This window comes from Channa argus, chromosome 6 (genome assembly GCF_033026475.1).
Source record: "Channa argus isolate prfri chromosome 6, Channa argus male v1.0, whole genome shotgun sequence".
Taxonomy (NCBI): domain Eukaryota; kingdom Metazoa; phylum Chordata; class Actinopteri; order Anabantiformes; family Channidae; genus Channa; species Channa argus.
The window spans coordinates 5629515-5654494 of NC_090202.1; the positions used below are offsets into that span (position 1 = coordinate 5629515).

Here is a 24980-nt window from a genome sequence, read left to right on the forward strand (position 1 = left end):
ATTAATCAACAACACTTGGACTGAGTCACATTGGCAAAAGGGTAAATGGTGACATTTAATAATGAAGCAAGATCCTAAAACCTATTTAGGAAAATGCCTGATTCTATTAAAAAGAAGGTATTTACACTACATTTTTGAAAAGTATATATCTCATAGACAGATAAAGCAAGTAAAAAACTAAACAAACAAACAAAAAAAAAACAGAAGCAATTAATGGAGGAAAGAAATGTAAACTGCGAGCTATAGATTCTCCAAGTACGGCACTGTTGACACCATCAGGGAATCATGGAAAGCTACAAATGAAGTGATGGAAAAATAAAAAAGGCCTTTTGCAGGACAGGCTGCACAGCAACAGACATACAAAAATAGATGCATTATAAAAACACTTATGTGATTTTTTTTTGTTGAAATATAGTTTTTATGACTAGTCCCTGATTTAAAAAAAAAAAAAAACTATAGGAAAACAATAAAAGATCAGGCTGAAAGAAGTGGAAAACCAAAAGGAAGTTAAATCTATCGTTCTGCGTCCGCTCATCTTAATAACTCAGGAATGTGTGGCCTTCCATAATTAGATTATCTTGATGAAACTAAGTCAAAAGATAAAGGGTCCCTTCACTGTCTGCAAGTGTTTTTATTGGAGATTGAAATATGATTGAAGTCAGGGTCTGATTCAATTCTGTGCAAACATATATGACAGCTGTGTGTTTATGTTCCAGGTTGAACAGCAATTATATGCATTTGCCTTTTAACATTTAATCCTAACACATGTTTCATATGACAGTTTTAGGTGTGTATGTCATCAATAACTATTCTGACTTAGTTTCAAAGGACTGAGTGTAAACCTGATACAAATCCAGTTCATTCAAGCCAGATTGAAGGGAATCTGGGTTAAAGGTGTGAGGGAAGCCAATCTCGAGACTTAAATGAAAGCACATCCACCTGTGCACTAAAGGAAGGAATAAGCAGACATGGCCTAAAGAGGGTCCCCCTACACAGACCACCTCTTCAGAGAACAAGCACTGATGTGTGCTCCTCTTCATCACCACTGCCCATCTTACCTTTTTGTGTCTGTCTTTGAAAGGTAACGCAGGCCATGGCATCTCCTGCAAAAAGTCCTGCCAGTGTTTCTGGTCCTGATCAGACGAGATGAAGACGATTTCCAATTTGTCCCTGTGTTCAGACGTCTTTTTGAACCTGCTGTAAAACTCGCACAGGCTGCCGTTGAACTGCTTGCACGGGGCGTTCAGGCTACATCCGAAAAAGAGCCCGACCAGGGACAGCTTGCCGCCCAGCGACTGCACGTCCACTTCGGCTTTCTCGCTGTTGACGAGCCGCTCCCCGAGTAGACTCACCAGAAACTCCGACATCGCCGCGTCCAGTCCTCGAACACACTACGGTACCGCTCACACCGAGATGGATGTTACATGTAACCGCTACGATCGTGCGACACCCAGCACTTCCTCCACCTCCAATCTGAGGTTTTAGGTGAGCTCCCAGCCCTGTGAGGCGTTGCGGGGTGTGTGTGTGTGTGTGTGTGTGTGTATTAGCGCTGCTTGTCCTCCGGTGTGAGTGCTGTGCAGGAATGCGCTCCGCTTAAATCGCCCTGACTGCAACAGTGGCTGTGCTCATTTTTTTCGTCAAAGCCTCCACTTTAATCATGACATCTGGTTATTCAGATTACAAACAGAATATTCCATCTCCATAGTCCGTACATTTCCTAATGCCTCGCATTAATAAATGCAGCTCAGTTATTGAACGTCTGCATTGAGTTTACATTTTATATATATCGGCATACAGTTATATTTCAAATTAAAAGCTCTATAGTTGTAGGTTTAAAGTGAAAATCACATTGAACGTTGTTAACGTGTTGAATTTTATATTTTATCAATCTTTTTCAAAGCAGTCTAGATTACGTTCGTGATTTCTAAAAGATACTGCTGGTGTGAACCCACACTCTATTCCTGGGGATCTGCTGCCACCTGTGGTTTTCCCAAGAGCAGAACTTTGTTTCTGTCTCTCTGCTCCTAATAATCACCCGAAGGTCCCTCAGATGGGCCCATGGTTGTAAACCAATGGACTAAAAAATTGTAGTCATGAACGGATTCATTGAAAAACTGTTGCTTGGGATATCAAACAGTTCATTCAGATAAAACATCACTCGCTTGGTTGCTGGTTAGACTCTTAGGCTCCTCTTGTCTTATGTCTGAGTGTCCTTGCGTAGGAACCTGAACCCCAAGTTAGTTGATCCTAGTGGGTGAGACTGGCTGCATGGCAGCTCCTCTATCAGTGTGTGTGTGTGTGTGTGTGTGTGTGTGTGTGTGTGTGTGTGTGTGGGAATGGTTGAATGGTTGAGAAGCAGTGTAAAGCACTTTGGGTAGAGAGGCATCATGTAAAGGGAGAACATTACTGAAATGGGTCTATTGGGCACCAGCCTTTGAGGACAGAGGCTTTGTATGAAGAGATTGTTAAGACAAATGACAAAAAAAAAAAGAAACAGACACAAAATGACCACAGAGAAGCGAGAATTACCCTAAGACAAAAGATAAGTAAAAATGTCCACAAATTTTCCCAAAGAGAGACAGAAATCATGAAGGCAGGCAATCTCCTTGACTCCCTCGTTTGTATTAGTTACATGTCTCTTTCAGTCTGGGGGTCTTTTTATTTGTCATTTTCTCATAATCTGTAGTTAAACTAGCTCCACATCAAGGAGCTACAGAAAGTGAAAACTCGGCTCTGAAACTGATGCTACATCTTTATTTAGTAACATCTTATGTCACTGTTACTTTTCATACTTTTAGCTGATAATTATATATTTTTTTAATTTTACTTACATAAGTTGAACTGCAACACCTTAACTTAAACTAACTAAGGTCAATAAGTATGTGATTTGCATACTTCCAAGATAGAGCACTTGTAGCATTGATAGCTATGTTTAAACATTCTATTGTATCTACCAGGAAAAAATCTACCAAATAAAAACTCTATTAGTCCCGTTTTAACTTGTTCTCTACCTAAAACTCATTAAAGATGTTTCACTGCCACAAGTGTTCAACATTAAGTGTCTTTTATTCATGTCTTATTGCAAAGCAACAAATCTCACATTCAAAAAAAGTCATAATAAAAAAAAGACAATTTCCTTATAACCAAATGCTGTGTTAAAGTAAAATTACATGTATCAGCCCCAAATTACAGTACAAGATGAACTGATTGCACATAAAGCATAATAAAAGATGTGTATGCATTTGATCAATTCTGTGTTTATATTGCAGATATACCAATACAGAATCAACTGACTGGCTTTGTAGTATAAAGGATGCCCATGATTATGGTTGTATTATTTCACAATAGCTGATTTGCAATAAATTACACTGGGGATCCATTTTGTTAACAGTTATTCAACATTGAAATCTGATCATGCTGAAATCACACTGGGGTTTCTGTGAAGTAAATTCTGAATGCTTTTTGGGTGATGTGAGCACCGCAAGATCCCTCAGTCCTCAGTAAACATCATCCTCACAAGATCAGCTTTGAAGCACTCATCCTCCACCAACTTTTGAGGCTAAAACAGAGAAATAACATGTTGGGATACAGTCTTGATGCATCATAAGGAGATTGATTTTTTTGTAATTTCAAAAAATATGCAAATTCTATTTTTAATATTTCTTACTGTGCCAAATCTCAAGAGGGTTGGAACTGCGCTCAGCCTTAGAGACTTCTTAAATTCATTACTGGGATCCTTCCAACTGAACCATGAAAAATACATTATTAGACATTTGATACAATGCACCACATATAAGAGAAAGGGCTTTAATGACGCTGTATCTGAGAACATGTAGAGTAAATACAACAAACAAAACCCCCTAAAAAAATCATACAATCTCATATTTGCTCTCATATTCTACTGTGTGTGCTGGAGCAGTAATTATATCCTAATCTTTATTATTATTATTATTATTATTATTATTACTTCCATCTTCCGTGCATTATTTGGCACCTAACTACTTCGGCATACTTTCAGCTAGAAACACCTTTTGAAAGCTCAAAACATTCAGCTTATAAAAAGGACATTATTGCTTGTATACTGCTTTTTAACATCTTTTATACTTTTTTTTTAAGGATTTTCTACTTTCAAACATTAATGACGTAACAGATGACATAATCTTTGGCATCATATAATTGCCTTTGAAGTTTTTGGATTTGAAGTTTGCCTAAAGCGACATTTTCATTCCAGCTACTTCAGCAAAAACAGCTTCACTTGGAAAGTGCTTTCAGCGCCGAAGCATTCACAGTGCATTTTCTTTTTGGAAATGTGTTTTCTAGTTGTTCTTGGCTCTCATTCTTTTGGATCTATTACTTTGTCCATTATATTTACATATACATATATATATACATATATATATATATATATATATATATATATATATATATATATATATATATATATATATATATATATATATATATATATATATATATATATATATATATGTCTTAATAAAACTAAAGGTATAATAAAGTTAGTAATTTATTAACCTACTGGTGAGTGACTTCACAAATTTTGGGCAATGTTAGCATTGATTGCCAAGTTACATTAAAAAAAATGCAAAAATGGAAATTTTGCACCATGACTCAATGTTTTGACAGGTTGCCATAAAATCCAAAGCACCTATGAATTAGGATGAGTGAAATACTGACTAGGCTCTTTCTCCAACTTGACAGTAGATGAAGACTGAGCCCTCTGGAAGATGAGCCATCTCTCCTCTTACAATTGGTTCGGCTAAAATATTAAAGAATAAAAACAGAAGTGCATCATCAAGTGAGCAGCTAGATCCGGGCAATACAAAAATACTGATTGGCAATATTAGATCACATGACCAAATGTTTTAACCCCGGCTACTTAAAATGAGGCATCTATTACATACACCAGATATTGTGTCATACAGTATCTAAAGTTACCTTTCACACAGTCTGGACACCAGCTCTTCCCTTTTGCGTCTTTGTCACCAGAGAAATAGACAAAAATATCCTTTCCTTTCCTCTCAGACACAGACTTATTGAATTCATCATATCCATGCACGTTTACTTCTTCGTAATGGGTCATCTTTAAGACCAAGTTAATATGAAAATGCACGAACTTCAACTAGACTGTCAGGAACTACCACCGACAAATGTTAGAAGTCCAGTTCCCCTGAACACAAGAGACCTGGTAGAAATACTCAAAACTTGACGGGATCACTTCCGGTCTGTGAAAAGGTTCTTAAAGTGACAGAATACCTTATTGCGTATTGTCACCTTGAAGATGTGTTATTTAACTTGCGTTACTGCATCGTTATTTAATGCATTTAGAAATCTATTACGGAAGTGTTTACTTAAGTACAAATGCAAGATGTTTGTGCTTTAAAATATTTAATGCATTAACTTGATATTGCACTTGATTTGCTTCATTCATTGTTATTAAAAAAATTGCCTCCTTCGTTCCCGTAATCTACAGTGTCGCTGTTCTATTTTACTTGTCATGGCATTAAGTTTGACTTCTTTAACGATCCGTACTTGTTGCGTTCATCAAAAATACGCGAATCGTAAACACAAGAGGAAAAACAAGATTTTGGTCATTTTTACGCGTTGCCAACCTAATGGCCTAGTGATAACCTCGTAGCATTTTCCATACTACGTCATTTTGTCTTATAGTCACACAAGATGACTCGGCCTAAATTTATATTTAAAATAGAACCAAAAGGTCATGAACGCAGCATTAAAATTACTTCCGTTTAGCGGCGATTTGTTGTTGTCATGGCGGTGTTTCAAACCGTTGACAAGGTTTAGACTAAAATTGGAGAAGTTAACCATGTTATCGTTTACCAGTTAGCTAGCGAATCTGTGCAATTTGTAATCTTTGTCCGGACTGAAAAGGTCGAAATGATGGCCTGGATAAGTTTATGATTAATTTGATTTTAGCAAACTAATTCAGCACGCAATTAGCTTTCTAATGTCCATTCTTCTTAGTACAACGTATCAAGGGTTGTTTAGTTATTTGTGTTTTCACTTTAATGGCATCACACTGCTTACACAGTGGTCCAGTCAATCGTGTAGGACAACAAAGTCAAGAAAGAGACTGGGTCGTTCGAGGTTCAACCCGCAATGTCCACAGCCGCAGGGATTTAAATCCTGCGATGTCCCAAACCAAGGTAAACAACAGTGGAAGAAGTAGGAAATCTAATGCCTGTTAAACTAATATTCAACACGCATGTACACTGTTTGTTGTAGGTTGTATTAGTTTTAACCTACCTGCTAAAACGAATCCAGTCTAGTGCAGCAATTCTGCAGTTAATTTTTGTTTAAGCTTGTTAGAAAGGTCTTATAAGTAACGTTATTAACATCACAACGTGTTAAAATATTTAAAATTGTACCATCTTACAATATTTGTATATATTTTGAAATGTAGTTTATGTAATCTAAGTTGTATTTATAAATAAACATTGAAAATGCTGGTTGTAAAGCTCAAAATTGCAAAATTGAAGACGCGTGACCACAGTGACAAAAGTGATTGCAATGTGATTATTAATTGAAGGCATCAGGGTGAACAAAGTTATCAAAGAATTATTAAACAATCAGTTCTCAGTTTTGGCCTTGATTGGGTCTAATGCTGCGTGGTTCCATTTGATAAGGTCTTGCCTGAATAAATAGGAAACCAGATTGTAAAACTCAATTGAAATAGGAGGAGGCTCAAGAGCATCCATAGGCTACTGATCTGCAGTCGCAGCAGTGGTTAGGAGGTGTAGTCTTACTGCCAATAACAAAAAGTCCAGTGGACCTTCAACGTGAGAAGCATGACTGTATTTTCCAATGGCCACTTAATTCACAGACGTAATATTGGTTATAACATTGTTATCTTACACACCACAGCTACTCTTTAATGAGGACATCCCTGCAAGTCCCAGCAACCGTGCCACCCGTGTAGGCCCACCAGCTCCTATTGTGATTGAGAGACTACTGCCACCATCAGAGCAGTGTGAAAATGTGGACAGCAGCAGGAGTTCCATTAGCTTTACAGCTCTTTCTGAGGAGAGGCTTCAGGCTGCCATCAAGCTGGCCAAAAGAGACATGAGACAAAGGCACCTTGAGTCAATGACAAGATCCCCCAGTAAACCTTCTCAAGAGGCTTCTTTGTATGAAACAAGTGATGCAGAGCTGCTTCAGGTAATTGATGTAGATTTATGGTTTTCTCCTCGTAAAGGAATGAGTCCTGCTTTGTTTTACTGGTGACAAGTGTGAGTGTTTTCCCCTCTCTACAGGAGCTAGCAGCCACTCCAAGCAAGGCAAAGCAAAAGGCCTCCAGCCCAAAAGACAAATCCACCCAAGCTGGAGCTAAACTGTTGGTGCGCACATTCCAGAAGCGTTGCATTTCACCCATGCCTCGGACTGGCCAGTCACCCCCAATAAAAGACCCTGGCCTAAGGCAGCCAGAAAGGATCCAGCATGCTCCTTTAAGCCAGGAGATCTTAAAGCTTCAAAATGAGCTGGAAGTGTACATTCAGAAAGTTGAAGAGCTAGCCAACAGAGGTAACAATAAGTGCTGGACTTGCTGTTAATTATATGTTTTAAAGTGCAGCTTAGCTTGAAGATGTTATTGCGTTTGTGGCGCCTGCCAAAATTAGCTTTTTACATGTTTTTACATGACACACATGTTGATGAATAAGATTGAATAATGGGCAATAAATAACAGATGGGAAAATAGAGAAGCCGCTGGAACCTGATGAACAAAATAAGTTGGAGATACGCAAACAGAAGCAGGCGGCACGCTCAGCACGTGTCATCTATGTTCTCCAACAACAGGTATTTCAATCTCTACCACATTTTACTGATATTTTCACTGAATTCTTGGCATAATCTCTATTTCTAAACCTTGCTCTGCTTATTTGTTTGTATGTAGGTAAAAGAGATACAACAAGATATAGAGAAAATACGGAGCTTAAACATGTGGGAGACCAAAAAAGTACGTCTGACACCATTTATTTTTACTGATAAGTAAATGTTTTACATGAACATTATGTATCGAAGCACGTGATGATCACAGTAATGTGACAGATATTAAAGGACGCCTTCACTGACTTAGAACTTAACTCTTTGGGTTAGTTTAGGTAGTACATGTACATAAATGCCATTAAACTTCCCATTTACTTTACCATATCAAAATAAAATCTAAACTAACATAACAGTTTACATTATGTTGTCTTGTTGCTCATATTATGGAGTTTGTAACCATGGTCACCCTCCTTTTCCAGAGCTTCCCCAGATGACATCATCTGAACTCCTAATGATGAAAAACTCCTCCAGGTGATGTCATATGGAGGAGTTTTTCAGCTAGAAGCCAAGAAATATTTTAATATAGTGAAGTCGGAGGGAAGTTTAACTGATTAATGTACATTTATACCCTAAACTAAAGCCATAATAGGCAAGTTGAAAATGGTGAAGTCGCCCTTTAAGGCAAATCGGTTTTCTTCTCAACTCAGTTGATCATTTCAAAACAGTGATTTTTTAAATGAGTATTTCTTTGAATTAGTAAAGTTTAACAAGTATAAAACACTGTTAAATGTTGGGGGATGGGGCATCATTTTCTGTGGTATGGTGGTGGTTATAATAGAATGCCAGCATAGCTGTTGTTTTGTTTGGCTAAGAAGTTTTTTAAATCATTCTAATATGATGGAGAGGAGAAGAGGTGACCCATATCCTAGTTTTTTATGTCCCCACTGACCTGCCATGACAACGCATGTCAGAGTTGTGACAGAAAAAGAAAACACAGTCTCCAATTCAACATCCTAAAGGCAGGGAAAATCTCACAATATGTTGCACATAAATGAACAGTTTTCACAATGTAACATCAACCTCACGTTCACTATACTGATTATGTTGATTACATGTACTATATATCTATGGTATGTTACCTAATGGTAAAGATACTTAACATTTGTATATTTTCAGGACACTGCAATAAACAGGCTTGCAGCTGCTCACCGTGGGGCTCTCAGGGCATTACAGGTTGTCATCCACCAACTTTCCGATCTGTCTCATAGCAAGCTACCCCCACATTACAAAGAACTGTATCAGCTGATTCGCCAGCTATCGCTGTGCTCTGCAAAGTTGGAAGTGGATCAGGCTTCAGCTGTGCCTGGGATAGCCATTGACATTCTGCAGAAACTAGAGGTGAGAAGCATAAAGTACAGTGAGAAAGTACTTAGACACCATTATATTTTTCATTAACTCCAGCGCTGTGTATTTAAAATAAAGTAGATCTTACTTAAGAATCTAATAATCCATGTCATCTTCTTCCTATTAGACTTTAGATTCTGCCCTTAGGAAACAGGAGATGGCTGAGAAGACGCAGGCCCAAGCAAGTCCACCATGCAGGAAGTCTCCACATCCCAGCATCTCACCTACTAAGGCACCTAAGGGTCCCAGCACCTCTGTTCAAGGACCTCGTAAAGCCGCCAATGCCAGAAAAGGTGTTCATAGTAAGTGGTTTCTTTCCCCTGGATTAGTGAACATGTTAAAAAAAAACTTTATGTTAAGTCATTTATGTCATTAATATAGTTACAACTTACAAGCATTTAATATAAATGCAGCATTTTCCTTTATAATCTTCTACTGGTTTTAAGGCAATGGCAATGAAAGCTGCAAAGGGGTTTGATGAAAGGCTAAGCAGTTTAGCCTCCTGTGCATCTGGAAGTCCTCTAAGGGCTTTTGTGTGGTTGTGTGTAAAACTCCCACTGTGTTTAAATGGCTGCATCCAGGCTGCAAATTGATAAGGACCCACAAAGAAGTGATAGATAAATAGGATCTTGAATGCAAGACTCTGGTCTTCAGTCCCCTGCTGCTTAGTCTTATGAGCAGCTAACTCCTGCAGTTAAACTCACAATGAGCTTTTGCTTTGTTTGCATTACTTAAGAGTCCCTGAGCCACTTCTTGAGCAGTCAGTGGGGATGAAATTGGTAGTTAGGAGTACTAGCTACTAATTGTTTTAATTGGTGTTGTTGTGTTAGTGAATAGTAACTCAGCCCCCCAGGTTTCAAACTGACTTACTTGTGTTTAATAGGGATAAAGAAGATTATAGTTTGTTGCCATAGCTGTTCATTCATTTCCGTTTTAAGTGGGAATTAGTTATTTCAAGTTTTTTCATTGTTGTCTGCAGGTAGGAGAATGGCCCCACATAAACCAAAAACTACTTCTCACCAGCTTATTACCAGAAGAGAGGTGCTGAGGGCCTGGCTACAGAGACTTGGCCAGCAGAGGGAGCTGACAGTGCAGCAGGAACCATCTAAGACAAACACTACCAGCAGAAAAGCACTGCACTTTGGGGAGAGAAAGACCGACACTGTCATGATGGTACCGACTCGACTTATACAAAGTTAAATACTGACTTGAACATGTTAAGAAACAGGTTTTTTTTGGTTCTATTAGCATGAGTTCGATTTGGGTCAAAATGTGCAGTGTCAATTTGCCAGAGGTGTAAACAAAGTGACAAATCTCAACATATCATTTCTAATTTTTTTTTTTTTCCATAGCGTAATCAAATGCAAAATGCAGGCTTCCAGCAGCCTACAGTCTCCTCTCGGCTAAGAGTGAACCAGCTCCCTCAAAAAGAGCACTCTGTGCCCTGGATGCCAACATCCCCTCACTCTCCTCCTCCACAGCGGTGAGCCTTTTATCTCTAATGAAACTGTAGATGTATAAAATGATAAGCTATTATTGCTCTCCAATGCTTCTCAACCACTCTTAACTCACACACGTTTATCTCTTTATATAACAAAAGTTGTGTTTATGTAATGTCTGGAACTCTAACCTTAAGATAACAGTTTGCGCAGAGCAATGAACTAGTGTATCAGTTTGTTAACGCACCAAGAATTTATCTGCTCTTGACACAATGACATTTAAAATGGGGGCGATGTGTTTATGCTTAAAAACGAATTTTATACAGAGAATCTTCTGATCTGGTCTGATCTTTTTAGAATGTATTTGAATAAGTAATTATTGTTTTCCCTTTTAAAATATTAAGTAAATATCAAAACACATTTTGAGACTTGTTCACTTTAATCACTTAAATATGCAGTGTAGAAAATACTAAGTTGTACTTAAGTTCCCATATTTCCTGAAGGTGGTATGGTGTCCGTACCTCCTCCATTCAACCTACCTGATGTGTTCTACACATGTGCAAAGAAGCAATGCACACTGGATGGCAAGCTCCTCGTGTACTGTACCTGAGGAAATAATTTAAACAAAGAAAAATCTTAATCTGAAAGTAGATATGGTATTTTAGCTTTTATTAGCATTTTTACTTTCATTTACAATTTGTCTTTCAGTCTGGTCCCCATTTGGCTGCATATAGTTTCTTTGCGATTGTAAATGTTATAATTAAAAAAATGTTGCATCCAAAATGAATAAATCTGAAACCCAGGTTTCATAAGTCTGTCCTGTCTGTAATGTTGTTGTGTATTTCTGTGATTGTTTTTATTTGTGTATCATTCCTCTGGTATGACTCTCAACAGATCCCCTCGTAGGGGGAGACCAGAGTATCGTTGTCTCTTCTCTCCAGTGAAGCTCTCACCGAGCCCTCAGAAGCAGAAGGGGTCTGGTGGTGCGGGGGCAGAGCCAGCCTTGAGCTTAGAGAAGAAGACACAAGCTCTAAGGTGAGCTCTTTCTTCTACAGGGATTTGAATCTTTTGTACTTAAAATATATTTCAGGATGAAATATAGTTTTACACTTTAGTCACATTAGAATATCCATCTTAGGCTGAGAAAACAGCCAAATGGATGAAATATAGTGAGATGGAATGTTAATAAGTCTGTCCTGTCTGTATTCATTGAGCTATTTCGAACCTCTGTGTCAGACCCCAATTGCTGATAGCCACAGGCAATGTTCTGATTCTAATTCAAACTTAATTCTTTCCAATAAACGGACCTGGGTGGATGCTAGATTGAAGCCATTTCTCTTTATGATTGATTAATAGTCGACCTGTTTTCAGCGTTCTAAATACGTCTCTGTTTAATCAAATCCTAATTGCTACAATTGGGCTTTCCTATTAATCAGCAGCTAGCAGCCTGATTTCAGAGATGAAGATTATAAGTTATTTATGTGAAATGCATAATTGAGCTTGCAGTTGACTTCATTTGATGTTTACCGGTTCCAAACAGGGAAGCCTGGATGGATAAGGTGATGATGCAGAGACTGACTAAAGAGGAGACTGAATGCATTCAGAGACTAAGATACAGTGGTCATATAGTTACAGAATGAACAGATCTGAGGGGATAGAAGTTGAATAGTGTTGTTTCAGTCGTTAGGATATTAGCCAGCCAATAAACAGATCCTTTTTTGACTAAATGACAGGACCTAGCTACATATATGGCAGCAGTTTTGACACTTGATTGTGACATTCTTAATGAGACAGAGTAAACAACTTTTGACAGAATGATATGATTGAAAACATTGATCTTTAAAACATCTGGATACTGTAAGCCTTTGTCAGGTTGCACAGGGAACGCGAGTGAACAGCCCGGACTTCAGTGGATTATTCACCTTTGACTCTGTGTCTCCAGAACATTGTTTATAAAGCATTTGTTTGTAGCTTAGGCCGTATGCTTGTGCTCATTGTGTTGCTGCACAAAAACAGCAGGTTTTCCTCCAGGATTTTTCTCTGCTGCACAGAAATATCCCCACACCGTCATGCTTCATGATGGGGCTGCTGTGTTTATGATCATGTGCAGTGTTTTGTTTATATCCAACATATCCAATGGTCAAAAAGCTCTGCTTTGATCTCATGAGAGCAAAACACCCACTTAAACTCTGTGCCTCCCATATTCGTAGCATTAATATGAGCTTTTTCAACAGTGACTTTCTCTTTGCAACTCTACTGTTATGATTTGACTGCTGAAGCAGGTGTATTTATAGTACAATCTTTTAAACCCATGCACTGTACTCAGATGATCTACATTTAACTAATTGTGTGACTTCTAACCCAACTGACTGCGTTAATATAGATTTACCTGAGTTGCTTTAAAGGGGGAAATACTTCTGCCATCACTGTTTTCACTAATCAAAATCTTTTTGACACGTTTATATTATAAAAGGAGAAGAAACCTTTCCCAATAATAATGCCACGCACAAAAAAAACAAACAAAACAAAAACACATGGATCTTGCAGCCAAGCCAAAGCACTAATCTGTTCAATAACTTGCAGAAAGCCTCTCAGTTTAATGAACAGTTACTCTGGGAATTACAACATGGGCGTAATTGCCTATAAATAGTAAAACATTCCATCAAATATGGTGATTGCTGCTGCATCCCCTCAGCACTAGAGAGTGCATATGTTCCAATATATCACTTTCCTGAGTAGTCATTGGACAGTTTATCCAGGGTTTTATGAAGGTTCAGTTGCACCAACAGTTGTACAGGTCTGTTCTCTATGCTTCTGTTGCCACACACAAAGGCACATCCAACATGCCTGATATATTTTATTCACATGTTAATAATTATATCGGAAGTCTGCATCTAATTTAGTTTTGCAAGTACCAGGCCAAAATAAAACAAGATGCAAACACTCTGCCAATATAAAGGGAAGGAAACTTCTGTGTACTATTTCGTTATGTGTGTACATCTATTTAAAAACTTGAAATAGATTAAATCCAAAGACCATTTTAAATGTGTTTTAATGCATTATAATTTGTGACACGAGTGACTCTTTTCAATTGCAGTGATGTAAATGACTTAATGGATTAAGAAGGACAGTCATTTGTTTTCAATGAGCTACAGCTGGGCCCATAAAACATTTTTTTTTAGTACGATGTCTTTAGGATGTTGTAGTTGAAGAAAATGTCCAATGTAGTCTGTTAAAGCTAAAGCTCTCAGCCGCAGAACTTCTGCTGTGACAGCCTGCACCGTGGGCGTGTTTTGGTTTACAGGCCTGAAGTTGTCTCGCCAACTCAGTGGGCTGAGAGAGCTGAGCAGAAGGCCGGAGAGAGAATTCAGCCTCTTCTAGATAAAGCACAGGTAGGAAGGCACATTATATCTCATGGCTGCATCCTGCGAAATTTTCTTAGTTTTCCTGCTTTGTTATTTCAACCAGAAACATTTTACATGTCATACTCGTCCTTAAAATAAAGCAAAGCAAAGCATGTATTTATGCCAGGTTTTTTGTGCACTGTGGGAGTGAATGAATGTTTACCTTGGACTGATCCACTTATTGTCTCTACTTCAGCAGATTGGTGAGTCCAGGGACAGGATCAGCCCCTCACTGAGGAATCAGCTGTCTGAGCAGGCTGCAGAGCGGGTAAGTTGTCAGCTGTCCTTGCCATTGAATAAAGTAAAAATTTCTAACAGGCCCAACTTCAAATAAGAACAAGCAAACATTTGTACAGTTAAACACCAGTGAGCTAATTAGGGCTGTCAATTATTGAATTTTTTTTTAATCGCAAATTAATCTCATATGTTTTATTCACTCAGAGTAAACTTAACAGCAAATTCTATCAGTATAGGAGTATTGCGTATTAGTAGGATATTGTGTTGTATGTTAATCTCTTTCAGTGTTCACTTGGAGTGCAAATAAAAAGCTAAATGGTCAACATTCCTACTCAGAGGAACTCACATGGTTGAGCTCTGCACAGATGAGGCAAAAGGCCATCATACAATAACTTGCGTTAAAGGCATCAAAAGGACTAGTCAGGTTAAACAGAATTTGCATTATTGCATGATCGCATAAATGTTGACAGCCCTAGAGCTAATGTTTGTTCTGCTTTTGTAAATGTTGTCCTCCACAGGCAGCAAAGAGTGTCGAGCAGCTAAGTGAGGCCCTGCTGGAAGATCTGCTGCAGGAAGCTGCAGGGGCGACGCGTGCAGCTGAAACGGACAGACAGTTGGAGGACGTCGCTCGCTGTAGGCTGCAGGCACCCACCCTGGAGAGTATGCTGCTTCGCATGAGCGAGATAGAGGTGAGAGCTGCTCTATAGACAAGCCCACCAGCAAAAGGTCAATGTGAGACCCGGAAGGTCACCAATGATCGGTTTATAATTTATAGTGAGCTGTTATGACAGCTTCTGTCTGCTGTTGCTTATTGATGTACCGACATCATATTGACTCTGACTGGGTCACCACTGGCTGGTGTTTATGAAATGTTTTCCTCTTTTTGTGTGTGTGTGTGTGCGCAGAGGGATCAGGAGGAAGTTCGGAGACGGTTTGCTTCCATAACTTATTCAGACCCTCTCTACTGGGACCAGCCAGGAGCAGCAGGTGAAGGAATTAAATGACCTGCTCTTCTGTTGAAACAACAACTCTTGTTTCTGTAATTGTATTATAAGGAAACGATGTCCCCCGATGTCCCCTGTAGGTGGAGACAGTGCCATAGTTGTCAAGGGGAGGCAAATACTTTTTTTTTTTTTTTTTTCATCTGTTTGTCCATCTGTCTAGTGCTCTATCACATTCCTGGGGACACACACTACCCCTTATGATTAATCTCTTTTCTTCCCAGGACCCCAGTACATTGCTCCGAGTTCCAGGCCGGCCTCCCCTCAGCCAATTAGGCTCACAAGGCCAGTAATAAAGCAGACCTCAGCAGCTGATATTGTCATAGAGAAACCCATGGAGACTGGGTGGGTTACTATGTCCTTTACCCTTTTTATTCCGCACTCAAATAATTTCCATTTCTCATCTCTTGCTAATGGCTCCCTTCCTTTCTCTTGTGTCCATCTTAAAAACGCAGTAGCGAAATCTGGAGAGTTCCCAGAATATTAAGCGAAGTGCAGTATCATGGTTTGACCTACTTAACTTCCTCTCCAGCCCTTTGAGCTGAAATGTTCTCCTCCATTGCTGGTCATTATGGCTACAGCAGATACTGACAGTTGCAAGAAATATATTATTATAACATTCAATTGTGGGTTTTGATTACTTGGAAAGTCTCGGGTCATGCACTTTTATGGAGAAAATAGACGTTTCAAGTTGCAGTTAAAGACTTGTGTGGTTGAACTATTAAACTAAGAGCAACAGTAGCATAATCTAGGAAGTCATTTATTATTAGACTAACTAGGCCTCAAGACTAGATGAAACATTTCATGTATACACAGTAACTGTTCTTATTTTTATTTTTTATTTTTTTTCCTTCACATGACACGCCACTGCCCTATAATCACTCTCCCACTGGGAGGCCTTATTTTCCCCCAACAAAAGTCCCTTGGTGCTTATCGTACCCAGGGCAGTTTCTATTCCTGATCCTGATAGCACACTACACAGATAGTCCCTCTGCTGCACAGGGCTTTGGCTGCAGCTGCTCTACTGCTTAAATTAATAAGGAACTTGGAAGGGTGAGAAAAAGGCAGTGGAAGGACTGAAAGTTGTTGACAAAGACGTGCCAGCAGGATGCCGCGTCTAAGAAATTCAAGCAGTGACCATTAGTAAATTAATGTCAGCCACACTTGAAGTGCCTCAGGTTCAGTTCCCTCATTGCAAACTTTCTCTCAAAATCCACCGAGCCTGTGACTTATGTTTGACTCTATCTTCTTAGCACATCCATCAAGTAATAGCTCCGTCTTTTTGGCACAATGCGGGCATGTGGAAGTCAGCCATTTAGTAACTGGTCTTTTTGAAGAGCTGTTTTGTGCTTTCATTACTTATTCTTTCTTTGGTGGTACCAGCTTCGCAGAATCTAGATAGCGACAGAGCATTTGAGAACTGCCAGCTCATTTGTTCTGAAACTCCCTGAATCAAACCTGCCTGCGTTGCTTTTATTCACAGTGGCCCCAAGATGTCTTCAGCTTATCCTTCAAATGCTGTAAGTTGTGAGGTCCCATCTCTTCCCCAGGCATGATGTAAAGAATGCAATTCATTAGACAAAGTCACCTTCTTCCAGATCTGAATCTCAGATATCCAATGTAGGCAACGGTCAGGGGTCATCATGAGCACTCTGACTGTTCTGTGCCTACACAACGCAAAGTGTTTGTTCAGTCAGCTGTCCATCATGGCCAGCAGTAAATTGTTCAGCAATTCGTGCTACATCAGCTCCTCTTTGAGACGGGCTATGCATTCTTATGCATGTCAGTGATTCATTACAAAGCAGGGTTTTAGATCAAAATTCAAAGTCTTAACAAATTACTTATTTTTATTAATTCATCTAAGATTTCTATTGTGAACGAAGATAAACTGTAGAATCGGATATCATCAGATCTCATTGATGGGTGACAGGCAGAATTCAAGAGCATGGTAATGATGCTTCCTCGCACAACATGCCATCACAGAATCTCTCTTCCCAACATGCTACTCAGACAGTAAGCGAGGAAGGGCTTGTTAAACTGTCCCACTTAACACTAGAACATTACTTTGTTTGTATAGATGAAACTTGCCTGCATAATGTTTTGTGGCTCTAAATTTGCTTGCATGCAGCAGAGTACTCACTCCCATTTAAAAAGTAATTTCCATTGATTCTAGTAAACATTAGTAAACATCTTCCACTTCTTCCCTGCCGTTTGGTGCCAGTAACATGGAGAGTTAAGCACTTCAGTCTAAAAGAAAACGTATTTTTAAGATTTATAGCTAAATGTAATCATTGATTTATTTGTGTTTCAGAACAGTAGTGTTTCCCGATAGATGCATAGCATGTGTCTCATAGTGGAGTGATGGTTCTTATGCTGCACAACAAGGTACAAGCAGTAACTTGTTTGTTTTAGGTCGGAAAACAGCTCTTATGCCACAGTTTACATTCCACTAAGATCTAATGAAGTTGGAAAAAGGAGGTCGTTTGGTGTGAGATAGAAATAGAAATTCTGGCACATTGCTTTATAGAGCTGCCTTTTGGAGCCAAGAAGTTGTTTTTCGTGAAGTAACCCGAGTTGTAAGTCAGACAAGTACACCGTTGAAGTGTTCCAGAGCAGAGGAGATAAAATACAAAACAACATTTTGATTACAGAGTCCTGCAGCATGTTGCCGAGGCAAAAATGCACATATAAATTGTGCCAACAAAGAGTTCAGACAATTAGTAGCAAAACTCAGTATAAAGTATGATGGACTTGACTTGATGACACCACTAAAACTCTGCAGCAACAGATTAAAAGAGCAGTCAGATCCAATACCATCGATGGAAGCCAGTAAATGCTGTTTGTTGTTGCATCGGTGTGGGACTGTGTTAATCATCTGTCATTCCGCTCTTCTAGTGTTCAGTGTAGCCGAATGGCACGGTGTAAACTGGCCAGCAAAATGTGCGAAGAGCTCATCATCTGTGTTGTTTCAGCCCTGCTTTGTTGTCGCATGTCTCTGCCCAGAGAGACACATCAGGATCTGTCGGCAGCAGCAAAAGCACGCAGAGCGCAAAAGGAAACGATGTGACCGTGACATAGCTTACAGAAGCAGATATTTCTCAGTGTGCCTATCACTAGAAGCTTCTTTTGCTTTGGTTGTTTTGACTAGGAGGAACGTCAGTGGGCTGTATCTTTTTGATTTAGATGCTTTTATTAAGACATGGAGAAGATGAGGAGGAGGGCTGGTTGGGGAATTACATTTGTAATAGCAATAATTTTGATCTGATTTGGAAAAGCATGAAACAAAACAGGCCTCTTTTTGTTGTTTATTGGCTTTTCTATGACTTGTATATCTTTGTCACCTGACGTAACACTTGTTGGTGTCGTCTTAATAGATATTTTTAAAACGCCTTCTATTCTTCATTACCTTTATCTTTCCTATGTTCCTGTGCCTGTGTAACTGCTATCAAACAACCACTGAGACAACGAGTGTGAGGATTTATGCATCCATGTTGAGGAGCTCATACACACTCCCCGATTGCCTCCCTCCCCTTGGCTAATGATGACTGACCCACTGCAGCTCCATCAGTGGGCCAAACTAATCAATGGAAAGACGAAAGCCACACAATATTCTAAACCTTTAAAATATGTTGTTTTTTTTTTTAAATCTGCTTTCAGACTTTCTTACCTCATTGTTTTGCCAAGTATTTTAAAAAAGCAACAAATGCTGTGTTGCACAATACCCGGCTGCTTGGCATCCATCATCTACATGCACTTATGACCTTACATTAATACTTTGAGGTTTCTGGCTAACTAGAACATTTCCCTACTCTAGGACATCCGTGAATCTCATTAAAAGCATTAAAACACATTAAAACTTGATGTCATCTTGTTAATACAAGCAGGTCGCTTGTTGGTGGGTAAATGTGCTTGGTAGAGGATGTGATTCAGCCATCTAATTTGTACTCCCTGTCAATCACTTTCCAATCAGAAATAAAAGTAGAAGATATTTAAAGGGGGTACCTACATTTTAGGAATTCTTCTGTGTCTTGTAGCACCTTCACTGAGTGGTGTGCAACAGAACAGCATTAGAAGGAGCAGCATTTTTGTTACTGGTATTTTTTTCCCCCACATATATAACATTATTCAAATCGGGGATCGAACCAACAACTGCAAAATTGGTGGACGACCACTCTACCTTCCTGTTCCACATTGTGTGTGTGTGTGAATGGCATTTGTTGACAGCGAAGTCAGACTGGTCTTTGACTATAAGCACAGAAGGTGTCAGTGCTTTAGTGCCTTTGAGTTTGCGGGATGCTGTGTTGTTACTTTTTCCATTTTTGGTCCTCGGATGCCCATCAAACCGTAAATCGACCCATTTTGGACTGGAAGCAGAGTTGATTGTGCTGGCACTTTTATATTTATAGCCACCCCACAGTTTGCAGCCTCCGCAGTCAAAACAGAAACAAGTTCAGCCGAGGCTGGGGGAGCACAATAGAGAGGCACTTTGCTTTGGGAGCTGCTGCAATGCTAAATATAGCACCGACAGCACCGTCACCAGGCTGATTTGACCAAGAGGGGAAGATTATAAAACCAGACCATGGACATACACAGCTGAGCCCCATCTCACTTTGAGTGAGGAGCAAACAAGCGAGCCTCTCTGCGCTCTGACACCTCCAAAATTTATCATCCTCTGCCTGGAATCGAGCACAGCAAGTATTTCTGGTCAAACACAGCACTACACTCCATTCTGCCTCCCTGCTCAGTAAATGAGTTTGCTTGTTCTCCACAGCTGCAGCCCTCAGAAGCCATTTACCCATTTCATGCAGTGTGAACGGTCAAGGTAATGAAAAGGTGCTGTGTCTCTTCATGAGCATACTCTTATGTTTCCTCACATACAGTGTGCTCTTGGAGAACAGTCTGACAGAGGAGGGATCCCAAGAGGGGCAGCAGCCAGGAAGTAGCCCCATGTTCCCCGGCCCGGCTGATAGAAGCAGAGGGACTGTTATCTCTGTGCCAGGCAACTTGCTGAGAAGTATCCGCCGCTACCGGGAAGACTATGAGGCCTACTTGCACGTTGTGGCTCATGAGAACGTCGGCAGTTTCAACCCCTGGGCCATAGCTGAAAGGTACATAAAAGTGTGACATTGTAGGCAACAGTAACCTACTGCAGCTTCTTCATTGCTTCTGCTGCTATGAGTCTAGTTAATCTGAACTCATAATATATTCATCTTCTCGTGTGTTTAAGATTATATAAAATAACTTCAACTACATATTTGCATTATTTTCTCAGAATGTCCAACCAGAGCCACAGTGAACCAGTTGACCTTGTTACATCTTGCGACGTATGTTATGGTTCAGACATTCTGAGAGGATCATGCAGAGTTTATGGTTTGCATAGTGTTCACTATGCAAAAACTGCCAATTTGTCTGTCACAAATTTGGGGAAATTTGGGGAAAAAGGGAATACTGTATGATCAGAAGCCATGCAATTATCTCACTATCTCACTATTATTTTTGGAAACAAAACAAATACATACAGTACCGTATGTCCATGTCCAACCCTCTTCTACTGTACAGTGCAGAAACCTGTTTGTATGCCAACACATGAGTATGTATGTAAATTAATATGGAAATGCACAGAGGCAGGATTACATTTTCATAGTTGGATGAATTTATGCTATTTGGAGCATTCAACATACAGAATATGAAGAGTCACAGTTCAACAGCAGACCGTTATTCGGATTGTTGTGTTGCACTGCCAACGTAATGATTTGACATTTCTGGGGCTCTGTAGAAGCGGATGCCACATATCTTCTATGTGTGCGTTGCCATAGATGATTATCAAAAAACTGGAATTTAGCTTAGTGCTGCATCAAGATCAAAAGTCTTCAGGTATTTTCTTTCACTATAGCTTGTGACGTCCAGCTCGGAAAGTCAGACACACTGGTTTGGGGGAAAACCTACTTTAATGTCATCGTCTTTGCGTTTGCAATTAATGACGCAAAGCTGAGGGTTGATAGTACATTAAGCTAAGCTCGGATAACGGAGCTTTTAGTTAAAGCTGCAGTATGTTATGCACCTTGGTTTTATGAGAGATGCTCTACACATTGTCATAATTGACACGTCCCATAACACAAACACACAGGACAACACTGGCCGTGCAGAGATACTTACATCTGAAAAGTTTTAAATTGCCCTTCCAACCAATCAGAAAAGGCCAAACACGTAACACGTGGGGTTGTTACATGCAGATGTTACATGCAGATGTGATAGGCTACCTTGCGCGTACCCATGAGACACTACAGACCTTGACTACTGCCCTCAACCGATGATTTCAAGTTTCATGCTACATCTAGCTTGATTAACAAAACGTGCAGCTTTAAGCTATTTTAAAATTGTCTCTGATCTTATACTTTCTGCTCAAATTTGACTTTGCACATGTTAACTTGCTAAAGTGGCTGAAAGTCTCGGCCGTGTATTTTTGAAGCAACATTTTCTTTCATACGTCTCTGATCCTTGTTACCTCTCAGCCTGGCAGAGGAGTTACTGTCGGAGGCCCTGGCAGATGTGGCAGCAGAGTTTCAGGATGTTGTGGAAGAGTACGCCGAGGCTGTCTTTACCTCAGAGTTTCTCCAGCCTGTCCAGTCACCTTCTGCTTCAACTGCAGCCATGGTCATTCAGTAGGATGTTAGAGCATGATGGATGTAGCCTTACAGATAACTCTGATTTGTATTTATTTTTGTGGAAAATTTTTTCAGACCAAGTTAAAATTTGTTGTTTTTAACACATATTTAAATATTGGAATAAAATTCTTCAATGTAGGTGTTTTAATAATAGTTGGAGATCTGAAAAAAAAAAAGAGTTTATAGATCTTTACCATTATTTTATTTATTTTGGATTGTAAACATTTTTATTTTCGTGGCACCAAACTACAGTGTTGGATTGCACAGGGAACATTAGTCACATTACTGTTTACGGTCCATCTGTATTTGTGATTGGATTCCTCTGGGAAAGTTAGTTTAGATAAGCTTGAAGAGACCATTACAGAGGATTATAAGATTACTCTCCCTCCCATTGGACTTGGTTGAATACTCCCTGAGGATTTCTCGCACTTCCCATTTTCAAATTGCAACATGGAAATAAATTGCGCGTGGTCTCCGCCAAAAGGGTTTAGGATAAACCAAGGACATCATGTGTTTAATCTATTGTAATGTGATTCCTTTTTTTGTTTTTTGTATTTTTTTTTTGCGTTCATTTCTAAATAAACTGTTTAAACATAGCAAAAGGTTTTATATCCGTTCACTGTGTTATTCCAATGTCCACTGTGAGTAAGTACAGGAGAAGAAAGAGTAATGTGTGGACATGAAGTCCTTGGAACTAGTTTAGAACTGCTCATTGTCTTTTCAGATATTTCCTTAAAATAAAAATATGAAATAATCATGATGAGAAGTGTCAGTTTCGAATGCAGAGTAAACAGGTCGGGCTCATCTCCCCTTGGAGAGCCAACATGAAAGCAAAGCAGACAGAATAAGGGGACACATCCAGATGTTGTTCCGGGTCTGTGGAGACCAGATTTTGACAGCAGACCGACAGGGACTGAATAAATTAGCTGCCCGTATTTTCTCTGAGGCTGGGTTCTGCGTGGGCACCTGAAATATGTGCAGATTTTCACAAGCTCAAGCGCAGTGCAAATTTCATCATTTCAGTTTAGGACAAAGTCGGGAGTGTTGCTGGATTCAAGGACTAACGTAATTATTTTTCCTTTGATTCAGAAATCTTAAATGCATGTTCCCTCCAACTTACAATGAAAAGCGCAAATATTATATTTTCATTTTTGCCACCTCAGCAGGTCTATTTAGCATTTCACTGTGAGACTGTGTTGTCAGACTTTTCTCTTTTGATATTTACTTTTTATTATAGATTTCCTTATGGATAGTGTGCATTGCAATATATATATATATATATATATATATATATATATATATATATATATATATATATATATATATATATATATATATATATATATATATATATATATATATATATATATATATATATATGGATATATATATATATATATATATATGGATATATATATATATATATATATATATGGATATATATATATATATATATATATATATATATATATATATATATATATATATATATATATATATATCCATATATATATATATATATATATATATATATATATATATATATATATATATATATATATAGATATATGGATATATATATATATATGGATATATGGATATATATATATATATATGGATATATATATATATGGATATATATATATATATATATATATATATATATATATATATATATATATATATATATATATATATATATATATATATATATATATATATATATATATATATATATATATATATGGATATATGGATTTCTAGCATGGACATTTATCAGCAGGTGTTACTTTGCACTGTTTTGCACATTATTATAAATTCTAATCATCAAAGAGGTTTGACCTTGCCGCCAGCCAGCATTAACTCATTATCAGAGCTAGTTTCAGCATTGGTGAGGACACACATGGCTGCACTATATTCACGAGGCACTAAGCGGCCGCTTTTACTAAACACGTACATCAAGACTGCTTGGTGACATCTGCATTGCTTCCATAGCATTTGCAAAAGTTTGATCTGAAATCACATGGCTTATTAGTCATGATTTATATTCTCGACGGATATTCTGTCTGAGCCTAAAGTGTCCAAAGGATGATTTCTGCTGCGATACAGTCTTCATCAAGCAGTTATGCAAATAATGCATCTTACATGGAACATTTCTCGCTCTTTTCTGTGAAATTATTCTGAGGCTTCATTTGTGACTTCACATCTTATAAAACACCTGTGACAAAAAAAGTAATATTTGTTTTGTTGGCAGCAGCTAGTTATGAAATTATTTTTTGAAACAAGTAAGGAAGCAGGAGTTCCTGCAGAGCACCAAACAATACTCAAACTAACAGACTGTGAGACTGAACGGATTATCCTCCAACCTCAAAGTAAATGTGAGTCTTAAGTTGAGTGGCTACAACAGAGTTATGTAGAAAATCTTTTATAGAATAATCACTGACATACAGAATAGCTCACTTTAGCAGAAGGAGAACATCAATTTACCCTTGTCACTGCTTTTCAATAATCATTACAGAGAACTTAAATACTGTCTGCTGAGAAGAGCCTGATTTGTTTATTTAAAGATTGATGATAAATGCCACATGATTCTTGATCATCAAATAAAAATCAAAGGAGATTCCATAAAATGTGCTGTCCATTATTGAGCAATACCCCTACATTTAAATAATAAAATGTGTTTTACATTCATTTCATTAAAGCTAAAGATGAGTAAAATAAAGCCAACTTAAAAGTAGCAGTAAAAGTGTGAAGTTGAAAAGTGTTTTTTTTTTTAATGTTTAAATCTTCATTACTACTATAAAAACATTAATAAGGAAGCATCAACAGTTATAACTAGTTGAAGCGTTGGTTAGGCCTTAAATTGATATCAATCCTCACATTTTAGAATCTAATGATAATGTGCTAATGATGATGTGTTTTTAATTATGTGTTTTTATCAACATAATATTTAATGCACATTCCTTCATCATCAAAAGTAAGTAAGTAAGAAGTAAGTAAGTAGTGCATAAAAAAAAGTTTAGTAAA

The 24980-nt window shown here is 38.4% G+C and overlaps 3 protein-coding genes across 6 annotated transcripts in view; 1 reads left to right on the top strand and 2 right to left on the bottom strand.

Annotated features, from left to right (window-relative positions):
• The window catches only part of nxn (nucleoredoxin), a 58722-nt gene extending 57144 nt beyond the window's left edge, over positions 1 to 1578 (bottom strand). The window contains exon 1 of the mRNA XM_067508331.1: positions 1059 to 1578. Coding sequence (XP_067364432.1) covers positions 1059 to 1367 — 309 coding nt within the window. The 5' untranslated portion in view covers positions 1368 to 1578. The remainder of the gene's footprint in view (positions 1 to 1058) is intronic.
• On the top strand, positions 1346 to 23171 carry kiaa0753 (KIAA0753 ortholog). 4 transcript variants are annotated; one of them, XM_067508326.1, is made up of 17 exons: positions 1346 to 1485; positions 6904 to 7197; positions 7293 to 7560; positions 7724 to 7833; positions 7931 to 7993; positions 8980 to 9201; positions 9335 to 9509; positions 10187 to 10380; positions 10560 to 10690; positions 11541 to 11681; positions 13951 to 14038; positions 14247 to 14318; positions 14806 to 14976; positions 15193 to 15274; positions 15513 to 15633; positions 20169 to 20396; positions 21801 to 23171. In XM_067508326.1, exons 2-17 carry the CDS (start codon positions 7102 to 7104, stop codon positions 21952 to 21954), a joined length of 2316 nt encoding a protein of 771 aa, XP_067364427.1. In that variant the 5' UTR covers positions 1346 to 1485; positions 6904 to 7101; the 3' UTR covers positions 21955 to 23171. The 4 variants fall into 4 exon arrangements, with proteins under 4 accessions (XP_067364427.1, XP_067364428.1, XP_067364426.1 ...); XM_067508325.1 differs by lacking the exon at positions 1346 to 1485 and adding an exon at positions 5375 to 6185 and having other exon boundaries at positions 14250 to 14318; XM_067508324.1 differs by lacking the exon at positions 1346 to 1485 and adding an exon at positions 5375 to 6185 and having other exon boundaries at positions 21801 to 23170.
• txndc17 (thioredoxin domain containing 17) lies at positions 3048 to 5215 on the bottom strand. Its single transcript, XM_067508334.1, has 4 exons — positions 4957 to 5215; positions 4696 to 4777; positions 3668 to 3743; positions 3048 to 3559 (listed from the first exon to the last, which is right to left on the bottom strand). The coding sequence occupies exons 1-4, from the start codon at positions 5099 to 5101 to the stop codon at positions 3491 to 3493; spliced, it is 372 nt and encodes a 123-aa protein (XP_067364435.1). The 5' UTR covers positions 5102 to 5215; the 3' UTR covers positions 3048 to 3490.
• Positions 23172 to 24980: the final 1809 nt, after the last annotated feature.